Source organism: Asterias rubens, chromosome 6, assembly GCF_902459465.1.
Source record: "Asterias rubens chromosome 6, eAstRub1.3, whole genome shotgun sequence".
Lineage (NCBI taxonomy): Eukaryota > Metazoa > Echinodermata > Asteroidea > Forcipulatida > Asteriidae > Asterias > Asterias rubens.
The window spans coordinates 16,323,753-16,336,583 of record NC_047067.1 but is presented as its reverse complement, the minus strand read 5'-3'; the positions used below and the strand labels follow the sequence as shown (position 1 = coordinate 16,336,583).

At 39.0% G+C, this 12,831-nt stretch overlaps 1 protein-coding gene across 2 annotated transcripts in view; it reads left to right on the top strand.

Moving 5' to 3' along the window:
• LOC117291695 (hyccin-like) overlaps positions 1-12,831 on the top strand; it is a 138,772-nt gene that overhangs the window by 17,007 nt on the left and 108,934 nt on the right. For both annotated transcript variants that reach the window (XM_033773543.1, XM_033773542.1), the window contains exon 2: positions 6,200-6,295. In XM_033773543.1, the coding sequence (XP_033629434.1) occupies positions 6,254-6,295 (42 nt within the window). In that variant the 5' untranslated portion in view covers positions 6,200-6,253. The remainder of the gene's footprint in view (positions 1-6,199; positions 6,296-12,831) is intronic.

Sequence of the window (12,831 nt, the reverse complement as noted above, 5' to 3'; positions counted from 1 at the left end):
CAGTTTGATGATCGCCTTTAATTTTACATTGGGACCCTACACTCCCTTTTTATTCTTAGATCTTTGGAGCATAGAATGATTGCAATTGGGTAAAACATGAATACACAGCTACAGTCCCGGCTGTGTGACTTGCCATTCAGTTCCACACTTAATTTATAACTCTGGTTGAGCAACACCCAGTTTTGACTCTATTAGCTTTTCAGTTAGGATTTTCTTCAATCACCACAAACTGGTGCACTGGTTATGGCCTTCTGTGGCACAACTCGGCCGTCAACAAAACAGTTCTGAATATTGTCACTAATGGCATGGAATCGAACCTCACGTACATGCTTTGCCCGCCACACACTCTGTCCTTCTATTTTGGCCTTTTCTCCACCTGTGGTGATTTGGTGTTTCTCTGCGCCTGTAAATGAAAAAGTTGCTCTAAATAAAGCGTGTCTTGCTGTACATTGTGTCCAAATCTGTACTCCAGAGCATACATGTGGCCCAGTCAAGTCAAATTTTCTCTGCAGATCTAAAAATTATGTATGGTGAACACAAACTGAGAAAATAAAATACAGGCATCACTTGATGTGATACAACTATTGTGTCTTGCAAACAATACTCACACAAAGTAATGTATTCATCCACTTCTGTTGTAGTTGTAGGGGGGAAGTTGACAGCTGATGCTTCCTAGTTAGAATTTAAAACTTGAGGATCGGGAAGTGAGACAAGCCCATTCTCTAGTACTGACGACTTTCCGTCTCTTTCTGAACGATCAATTTTTCTGCATCATCACTGTCTCTGCAAGTAATAAATCATGTGCCATTAGATGAGAGACTTCTCATATATGTATAAACAGCCCAGAAATGCTACTTTAATACTATTGACAAGGATGGCTTATTTGTGCTTTTTATTTTATTTATAAAGGTCCAATCCGAAGTTAAATAAAATAGTTACAAAAATAAGTACAAACGTACTGCCTAAACACTACAGTGAGACTACTATGCACTAGCTGACTATTATAGCATAATTTATTTCATGAATTAGCATGACTAAAACTAAAGTGAAAAGCTAGGTAGGACACTTCCAACTTCTAGATAGAATTTTAGAAAACAGTTTCTCAAGAAATACTAAATGTGTTTGAAAGTTTACTTTGATTTCTCTCCCCATTTTATGGCTTCGAGAGATAATTGTATTAGTTCTGGTTTGTACAAAGTCTGCCCTTTTGTGTTATTTGAAGTCCTCTTTCTTTGAGAAAATCCTGCATCTGCTTAACGTTCCAATGTTCAAGGATATTTCTATTTCGGGTTTCAGCTTCCATGTGAAGTTTGTTTTGCTTCCGGACGGTCACTGCTCATCATGTCAAGAGTCAAGAGTTCATGCAGCGGCTGGTAACCAACTAGACCAGCATGGATTGTAAAAAAAAGTTGGCGCTTGCGCAATGGGTATTTGCGATAAGGTCTATGCAAAACAAGAACGGAGACTAGCAAATGAGGGAAAGATTGGCTGCATGGGGCTTTGTTTATAGCACAATCTATTTCCAGATTTTGTCTTATTTTCTCTCTACCTTTTCTGCCTCTCTACTCAAGTGTTAGCCATTCTGAAATTATGCAAAAATAAAGAATAAAGTGGTATAATGTATCCGTAGATGTGTACAAATCTGCATTACGCCTAGGCCTTGAGAAGTCTTCTTTGATGATAAAAATAAATGTGTTTATAATGTCCTACATACAAATATGTCCCACCAACAGTTTTTGACATTCAATATTTTGTACAATTGTTCACTTGAATATTTTTTAGGAAAGAGTAGTCATATTGGTAATAAAACTCACCTGAAAATGTCAGATTTGGGTCTCAGTTTGTAGAATCTGTGCACAATGTTAGCACTATGCGCGCTGCTAGTAAACATGAGCTTGAAACAAATTTTTGATGAGGTCTATGACAAGTATTCTCTTTGACTAATCCAAGTTTGACCTACATATGTGAGGTCCACTTAAATACACTGGACACTATTGGTAATTGTCAGACAGTTGAAAACAACAAACATGTGCAAATTTGAGCTCAATCGGTCCTCGAAGTTGCAAAATATCAATGACAGAAAAAACACCCATGTCGCACCATGTCCCAGGTCACACAAAGTTGTGTGCTTTCAGATGCTTGATTTCGAGACCTCAAGTTCTACATGTAAATCTGAGGTCTCGAAACCAAATTCGTGGAAATGTTGTTTTTCTCGAAAACTACATTACTTCAGAGGGAGCTGTTTATCACAATGTTTCTATACCATCAACCTCTCCCCATTACTCGTAATCAAGAAAGGTTTTCTGATCATAATTATTTTATATAATTACCAATAGTGTCCACTGCCTATACTTTGTAGCAATTACCTTGTAATGTCCATGACGATAAATGTCATGTCCATGACGCTCGTTGGCACATTTGTAATTAATTATTATTTTTCTTTTTTCTTCCGCTATAGGACAAGCCCCTAAGACTAGCTTTGCATGAAGTCTCATAAAAATATCCCTTACTGACTTTAGACTGGAAAACTAAAAACCATGCAATGTCATGGACATTACATTTCATAATTAGAAATTAAGGGCTAATTAAAGGCAGTGGACACTAATGGTAATGGAAGACTAGTCTTCTCACTTGGTGTATCTCAACATACAAATGCATTTATAACATAACAAACCTGTGAAAATTTGAGCTCAATTGGTCGTCGAAGTTGCGAGATAATAATGAAAGAAAGGTCTCAAAATCAAATGTGGAAAGTTACTTCTTTCTCGAAAACTATATGTCACTTCAGAGGGAGCCGTTTCTTACAATGTTTAATACCACCAACCCTTCCCCATTACTCATCACAAGTAAGGTTTTACATGTATGCTAATAATTATTTTGAGTAATTACCAATAGTGTCCACTGCCTTTAAAGGCAGTGGACACTATTGGTATTTTATTAAATACCAATACATATATATTGACCACAAGGTGACTTATATTCTGTCCACCAACACTTTGCACGCCTACCAAGAAATCCTATCCAGGCCATTGATCGAAGATCACCAACCAGTCTCTTGTCTCTCCATCTGTCTCAAGTTATCTTCAAACCAAATTGTTATTTTATGCTTATGTTGAGATACACCAACTGTGAAGGCTAGTCTTCACAATTACCAATAGTGTCCACTACCTTTAAAGGGTAATGTACCTTTTCTTAACAAAAAAACACCATGTCCAAAGATTTACATTAAACTAACACAGTTTGAAGATTATGATAGTAGAAAGCTTCCCTTGAAATGTTACTCACTGAGGTGCTGTAGTTTTTGAGGAATGAGTAAAAGTCATAATTTTCGTCTCAGTTTTAGCATGTAAAAACGTATTAACTATGCTATGGTTTTGGTATAATATCATTATAACTGGTTAAGGGGATTTTACATGCTCAAGTAGTTTTGGTCTCATGAGACCAAAATGATTTTGTGACTTCTTTTACTCATTTCTCAAAAACTACACAACCTTGTTTCCTCTGGAAGGATTTTGTGAAGCGGTGAAATATTCTCCCCAAGTGCATCTTGAGTATTTTGTAGGTACCTTCCATACTCCTAAAAACAAAACGAAAACATGTCCCGTTGACCGTTGAGGTACTGGGAACGGGTAAAAGTGTGCCACACCATGGACGCTGTAGTGAAAATATTTGCGTTTTGTTTGTGCCTAAACCACAACTGTTGCAAACACTGGCCTTTTTAAGTTTACCTACTTCAAGGGAGAAGAGGGAAACAATGCAAAAGGATGTATTTTTATCTCCGGCGCTTTCACTCAATATTTCCCTTTGCCTGTAAATATAAGCCTCATTTGATTTAACTGCAAAAAATCGTTATACTTAACATCTTCCTCTGTTTGTTTGGCTGAGCTTTATAAAAGATATAAATTAGTAGCGGCGGCTAACTGGATTTTTTTTTTCTTTCTTTCTTTTAAACTGATTTGTAAATGTACACTGCTAAACCCTCGTTCGGCATGTTTTGTAAATGCCGCTAGATTCGCCAACTGCGCAACGCATTACGTCCTGCGCTGATAATAATTGCATAATTCTGACGCGCCGCCCGCAAGCAGAGATGCACAACGTACGCCCCACTACCCTGTCTCTATGAAACGGCTTTGAGAATTCAAGCCATCCATAGCATCATGTTGCTGATGTGGCCTGGATTAAAATTCAAATAATATACAAACATTTATTTAAATTACAAATTTCCATGATACAATTCGACACTTACTGCTGTTTTGCACTCGTGTACTAGACTACAGAGGGACTGTGCCGCTGGCGCCAAGTGAGGTTTAACGCCACAACCGATGATTGTTCTTTGCCAACTGATCCCACGATTTCGGAACCAACTATAAATGAATAACACATTTTGTTACGAGTCCAAATTACTCACACGATCACAGAAAAAGTAACTGCATCTTAATATTTTTGAGAGGCAAATTGATCTCACCACCTCGGCCCATTTCCGCCAGCACTCTTTATACGGTAAAAAATATTTGGTTCCGTCCCCACACCTATATGAACCCAAAAGCAAATTATTGAACCCTTTTTTTTTTACTAAGAAATCTTTATGTTTCGGACTCATTTAAATACAATATATAATTCATCTCTAGCCATCTCGGGAGTATAACCGAAGACCTGCTGTTAATTTGAGGCGCCTCGTTGAATGGAACATTCCAGCTTTCAACTCATGAACATATTCGCACCATTGCACTCATAAACATTCATTATGTGTATAACAATGTATTCTAAATAAACAAAATAGCTTTCACTTATGAAAATATCAGGGTCCGAATTTCAGACTTACAAATGGTCCACTTAATAAAGAAGATGCCTTAAGCTAGCAACTGCTCGTGAAATAGGTTTTACGCTTAAGCAGTTTTTGTTGCTACGTCAAGCAAACAAATTTCCTTACCGTTAATTTGCCCATGCAATTGGGTCCTTAACACCATAGAGCTCTATGTTCACACACACAGTGCAACATATAAATTGCAATATGTTGTTAGTGTGGCGTGCAGCGGTGTGTATTTTACGTGTGTTTGTATGGTAGGTGTAGCGAAGTAAATGAGTCTCTAAAATGCTTCAGAAATGTTGTACAATGTATTAGGCCTATCTTCTTATTTATTCTCAAGTTAGTATGTAAACCTTTCTAGGGGCGCTTTGAACCATTACAAATAGTAGGCCTACATGAAAGACAGAGAAGGCGATGATTTTTTTTATCGCCACTTTGCATTTATATCGCCTGCCATTTTGTCAGTAGGGGGCCCACCTTCTTTATTTTTGCTTAAGCAAACGATCTAAAATCTTGTGCGTGCTGTTTGTTTACCTGCTTAAGCTCTGGAAAAATGTGTACATTCAAACCTTTAGCCTACTCCCATTTTTTTTTATTGTACACTGCATATTGTGAGTGTCAATGCATCACGCTCCGCACACAAATAGTGCAAAAATTACATTTTAAGCTTTGCGAGTGCATGCTGTTTGTCGCAAAATATTGTTATGAAATTTTAAACTTTGCTTGTCATTATTATTTTTTTTTATTACGGCCAACTCTTTGATTAGCAAAATGGCGTACCTAAATTTTTTAAAGAAACATGACGCTCATTTCATCTGTAATGCTTTGCTAGTCGTTGTGCGGACGCAATTGTCAAAAAACAAGTCTAGTCAACGGCTATTAAAATGGTTCCAGAATTGGTATTCGAGTTGTTGTTTAAAGCAATCGCACAACATCGGTAAACAGAATTGTCCAAAGGCCCACACTTCGTTATCACAACTTATTTAAAATAACAAACCTGTGAAAATTTAGGCTCAATCGGTCATCGGAGTCGTGAGAACATAATAGGAAAATCCACCCTTGTTTCTGCACGTTTCGCCATGTCATGACATGTGTTTAAAATAAATCTGTTATTCTCGAATTGTTTTAATGTTTTCTCAAAAAGTGAATCATTTTATGGAATAATATTTCAAGGGAAGTCTTTCACCAGCTTCTGTAAACCCTGTAAGTTATTTTTGTTCTGTTCAGAATGTGTCCAATGGCTTTAAGTTAAGTTATTTGTTTTTTATTATTTTTAAATAAGGTTGACTTAAAAATGAGACTGGAAGTGCTTGTGAGATAACTTGCTCTGTTATTGCAGTATTTTATTCAGTCTATGTAGATGATACTGTGTTTTTTCATTTTTTTTTACAGGTCATTGCACTTCAAGGATAGAAAAGGTCATGAAGTAGTTGTGAGAAAGCTGTAATGGCAGCAAGACTAGTCCAAGAATGGCTTACAGAATACAAGGTATGGTTTAGGGTCTCTTACACACAGTGTAAAATAGAAAGATTGTACATTACAGTAGAATTGGGCTATGAGGGCCTACCAAACACCAAAATAATACCTAACATGACCTTCAGGGCTGCTGATTTTACACGTTGACATCAATATTTTAAAATTTATTAAGTTAAAGAGAGAAATTTATTGCATGGAATTTTGCTAGCATACATAATGATGTGATGACACATTGAAGTCAAGCAGTCAATATACATTAGGGTGCACTTTACGGATTGCTGTTCCCGGAGGCCATCTTGGAATTGTCTTCATTTGGGCCGCGGCAAATTACTCTCTCTTTAGAAATAGCCGAATCGTGTCTTTCTGTCTGTGTGTGTGTGTGTATGTTATTGGATCTCCTCCCTGGATATCGCATCAAACCTCACAAAATTTACATGGAAGAAAGGAGCTGACTTCGTCTTGACACTCATTTATTTTTGAACAAAATCCATTGAGAATTGACAGATTTATGAGCAAAAAAACCCACCAAAATTTGTGGGGTTTTGCGCGCCGCTTTCACTGTTGCTATAAGCAGCGTGCGCGTACAGTGCAAGCAAAGCCGGGCAATTCCATGCAAGTGCGACACGAGGGTCAAAATTTCAAAATGCTTTTTTTCTCAAACATCTTTGCAAAATTGATAGAGTGTATTTTGAAGTTTCTAGAAATGAACAAAAAAAGATCCAGACCAAATAATTTGAAAGTTACAGTACTCTGAAGTTGACGCTACATAAAATGGCACCAATCATAGGTAAGAACATACAATTTATTTCTTTTGGTATTTTTCATTAATCTAATGGCACTCATTTTATTTTGTTTGGTAAAAATAACAACTCTCAGTGTCTATCTTTAGGAAAATAACTTTAATTAATATGAAACTAATGTTAGATACCTAGTATGTGCCGTCAAATGAACACCTTTGTTAGGCTCAGTGTAATGTCAGTCACAAAAAATGAAGATTTTTGTCATAAAAGTATACATGGTAGCAATTAAAATCTGCCCTTAGTTATTTTCTTAGTAGGGGGTCAGGGTAGAGCAACAATGTTATCAAACTGGTAAATAATTAAACAAAAGTGTAATGTCAGTCACGTTTAATGTCAGTCACATTATTACACAAGTCAGTGGAAAAGATTTTGAACATTGGATGGACTAATAACTTGTCTTTTACTCACAATGCAACTAAAATGAAGCTATATAATCCTGAAACAATGCTCTTGGATCTGTTTTTGAATTTTTAGTCCAATTCATCCATATTTTACAGGTAAGTGAATAACAGATTTGTAAGGTGAACTGTACTCCAATCCATGTACATGCATTAGGCGGATTATTCATTGTGAATATTTGTCATTGATCAAAGTAAAAGTAATACAATTAGTAAAAGTAATACAATTGTTTTCTTTTTAAATAGGGTCAAAACTATTGCAAGAGTCTCACACTAAACAAGTTTTACAAGAGAGTAAGGAGGATACTACAAGACAGCAGCAGAGATGGGCTGCTGAGTACATGAAAACAAAGGAAGCGTAGGGTCAACAAAATGACAAAAAGAGGAGTTCAAGCTATATACATGTAAGACTGATTAGAAGAAATTTTGAACAGAGAGATGTAATCGAAATAGAGAGAGGGTATCCAGATGTCATAATCTTAATAAGCAGAGAGCAGCTCAATCAGCTGATCTATCTCCTTCAAAGTTGATGGTACTTTAACAGCTCCTACATACACTAGATCGACTTGATGGATACAGAGTGCTGTTTCGATGGGAAGGACAAGACTGTTTTGTGGAATATTGAATGTGTGCAAAGTAACTACAAACTGATCTGCTACCCCAGCAGGGTGGAGATTATACAGTGGTGTTGGTTGGTTTAACCTTTATTTCAAGATTTAACAACACAGGTCTCAAAATACCCACTCCACCCACAGCAATTGTCGCGGTGCCCTGTGCTTTTGCGTTGGTGCCTTTCTCCAAAGTTTCAGTACACATTTACATTTTCGGAAAATAGAATTAGCTGTTGCAAACAACTTACCAACCAAATGGACTGAGAGTATAAATGCAAAAAATAGTTAATGGCCTGATGTTTCGACCCTAGCAGAGTCTTTCTCGAAGGCTTTTCCTCGCAGAGTGCCCCCTTACCGGAGGAAAATTGCAGTGCTATGCCCCTTCAACAGCAATGTTCAAGGCCTGCTAACAATGTAGCCAATACCTTGGAACCTGACCACTATCGGTAACAATGTAGCCAATACCTTGGAACCTGACCACCATCGGTAACAATGTAGCCAATACCTTGGAACCTGACCACCATCGGTAACAATGTAGCCAATACCTTGGAACCTGACCACCATCGGTAACAATGTAGCCAATACCTTGGAACCTGACCACCATCGGTAACAATGTAGCCAATACCTTGGAACCTGACCACCATCGGTAACAATGTAGCCAATACCTTGGAACCTGACCACCATCGGTAACAATGTAGCCAATACCTTGGAACCTGACCACCATCGGTAACAATGTAGCCAATACCTTGGAACCTGACCACCATCGGTAACAATGTAGCCAATACCTTGGAACCTGACCACCATCGGTAACAATGTAGCCAATACCTTGGAACCTGACCACCATCGGTAACAATGTAGCCAATACCTTGGAACCTGACCACCATCGGTAACAATGTAGCCAATACCTTGGAACCTGACCACCATCGGTAACAATGTAGCCAATACCTTGGAACCTGACCACCATCGGTAACAATGTAGCCAATACCTTGGAACCTGACCACCATCGGTAACAATGTAGCCAATACCTTGGAACCTGACCACCATCGGTAACAATGTAGCCAATACCTTGGAACCTGACCACCATCGGTAACAATGTAGCCAATACCTTGGAACCTGACCACCATCGGTAACAATGTAGCCAATACCTTGGAACCTGACCACCATCGGTAACAATGTAGCCAATACCATGGAACCTGACCACCATCGGTAACAATGTAGCCAATACCTTGGAACCTGACCACCATCGGTAACAATGTAGCCAATACCATGGAACCTGACCACAATCAGACAATGTTAGTGTTCAATTTTTTTGTATTTGCAGAAAGCAAATGGAGTCAAGCTATCAAAGGAACCAAAAGCAGCGACAGAGCGAAAGAATTTGTTCATATAATAGCTGATGTCATCTGGTCCAAGTTAACATTGATACTATGTGCAGCTCCTGCATTTTCTGTGCTGAGCGACGGATCCCAGACCAGAAAAACTGGGAAAGTGAAAGAGCTGGTGATGGTTCGAGTCGTCAAGAGTGGGCATCCCAAATTCTTTGTAGCTGCTCTGGAGAACGTGGACAGTTATGGAGATGCAACTGCAGAAAATCTCCACAAATCCATAAGGTGAAGCTCCCTGATGAAAAGTTCTCGAAAGCTATGGTATCAGCGACTGCAGATGGAGCGTCTGTAAACAGGCCATTGAGAACTCCATCATGCACAGCACTCACAGTAACCTGAACGCCAAACTTCAAAGTATTCTGAAAAAGCTGAGACGACCTGATTTTCTTGCCAACAGCTGTCTCTTCGTCGAGTTTCTCGATATCATCTCATCTCTGTCCCTGAGGTTTGAGAGAGGGGATATCCACGCTTTTGAAGTTCTCCCTGCAATTGAGATTGCAAAGATCAGCTTGCAGGCCCTACTTGAGGATGAAAGTTCAGCCTCTCTGATCCAGAAAGCTGGGTTTATTTATGACCCAAATAACAGTAAAATTAGCCGGGATCTTCCCAAAGAGGACCACATGAGAAGAAGTGCTGAAAATCTGCAATACTCAACAGTCTCTTTGGAGAGAATTTGTCTACGTAATCTACGTCACAGGGCAAATGATGCCAGTGACAGTCTCCATCAGAAGTGCATTCCTTTGTTGGTGAAGCGACTTGACGACCGATTCAGCTCATTCAACAACGAGAGGGTGTATACTAGCATGTTTTGACTGAATCCCGCTAATTGGAGAGAGGATGACATGACCGGCGAGGTAGAAGCAAGTTGTTGCTGCTCACTTCTCAACATCATTGTCTGCTGTTGGTTTCCAGTCCAGCAAGATCAAGCGAGAGTGGCAGATGTTGAAAGTATTGCAGAAAACTTTCTCTACTAGGTATGAAGGCCAAGGAAAATTGGGGGTAGGTTTGTCCAGTATAGTAACATATGCCTGCTTGTTGAGGTCGCCATGGCCATTGGAGTGAGCAACAGCATTGTTGAATGTGGGTTCAGCATCCTGACATCAATGCTGTCTGACCGAAGGCTCTCCCTCAACCACAACACCATGGAAGATCTTCTTCTAATCAAGGCCAATCATCATGCCTGGGAGGAGCTCGAGCGTGAGAAGATCCTTGAGGATGCTCTCAGAGCGTTTTTGATGAAGAGGCGAAAACGAGTTACGGATTAACCCTGATGGTGACTAAGCTTGGGCGGTTCCTTCAGTTACCCGGTTCTACCCGGTTCCAAATTGAAAATCGGACCCGCGGTTCCACTCTTCTGTGGAACCGGGTACCCGCTTTTTACGGTTCCGATTTTAAAAGACCGAGTCCCAACTATAAAAGACTCTGTGGAGCCGATCCTGGGACGAACCGGCTCTAGAAATTGAGGCTTGATGTTGAAAGCGGTGACCGCAGATACAGTGTGCAAAGGCTTCAAGCCGACATGAGTATCAACTAGCACATGTGGCTGCATTATTATACAACACACAGTGCACAGCCCCCTCTAGTGCATAGGCATCTACAACCACCACCTGTGTATCTCATGCATGCTGAGATATACAGAGTCCAAAGTCCAAACAGACAGCACGTTGTGATTGGCTGCGGATATATCCATATTCATAAAAGCTTGTCCCATGCACAAAACACATAGTACTGTATGCATGTACAGGCATGTACACTTTTATGTACAGCAGAGACGGCACACTGCATGCACTACGGACGTACTGCACTACGGACGTACTGCACTACGGACGAACTGCCGGCCAAATCGAAGACTTGTTTAAATGCAGGGAGAATAGGTGCTCGGTGGCACGATGTCTGATTGACTTGGTGGGTATTCTGGTATTTTCGTTAAAAATAGATCGGCTCCAATTGTGTGTGTGTGAGCTCGGGACCGATGTCTGATTAACTTGGTTATTTTCAGTTAAAATACGGCTCAATTGTGTGTGTGTGAGCTCGGGACGGGCGGCTTACATGTATGTTTTATATAGAGTGGAACCGGGTATGACTCAGAACCGAGCTTTTTTTGGAACCGGAACCGAGCCCCAAATTTCTGGAACCGCCCAAGCTTAATGGTGACGACACTTCAGATGACTCATCTTTTCGATTTTTCCAAACAATAATATATATAAGACAAAAGAAAGTAGACAGCAAAACTTTTCCTGTTATCAAAGCAAAACCAAATATCAAAACAAATTAGTTTTAAAGGCACCTTTGGTAATTTTCAATTACCAGTAAATTACCAGTATTTTCACTTGGGTGTAACCAATCATAGGCCTAATATGCTTAAAAAAACAAATAGAAACCTGTGGAGATTTTGACTCCATTGGTCATCAAATTTGCAAGAGAAAAATGATAGAAAAACACTCTTGCATTACTTTGTGTGCTTAAAGTTTCAGATGCATAATAAAATGCTTCAGCTGAAGTCTTTTATTTTGATTTACTACATAGTGACTGACTTGGGCCCATTTCAAAAAGCTGTTTACCCGTAAGCAAATTTTTTTACTTGCTGTAGCAAAAAAATGTGCGTGTGAAGCATAAACATGAAAATGAATTCTTAATTCATAAGCAGAAAATTTGTAGAAGCACATGCACCTTCATTCACCATGGATTTTCATTAGTCACTGATTTGCTTACATGTACTGCAGGTTAGCCAGCAATTTACCCTTGCCTATGGGTAACAGCTGCGAGTATCAATGGAAGATATAAATGGGAGAAAAAACACCCTTGTCGCACCATGGTCACACGAAGTTGTGTGCTTTTAGATGCTTGATTTTGAGACCTCAAATTCTAAACTTGAGGTCTCAAAATCAAATTTGTGGAAAATTACTTCTTTCTCAAAAACTATTTCACTTCAGAGGGAGCTGTTTCTCACAATGTTTTATACTATTAACCTCTCCCCATTACTAGTAATCAAGAAAGGTTTTATGTTTATAATTATTTTTTAGTAATTACCAATAGTGTCCACTGCCTTTAAACAATTTGTTTTTTTCACAATCAGTTCCCCTTTTTAACAGGGTAATTTTTGCTTGATAATTTTCAGTCTGGTTTTGCTGTTTTTTCCACGTTTTTGTGGTCATGATGTTCAGTACCTTAGTCACCCAAGGTTCCTTCTGTGTGCTGGGTGTGAACACATCCGACAGCGCCCAGCACATAAGGCTGATGAGAAGGAGTCTCGGTTTTTGTCAAACAGTGTGAGCAGGCGGCATACAATGCAAACATTTTTAAAGTATTGTTATACTTAAAGTATCAATTTACAACACAGTGTAACTATTTTGT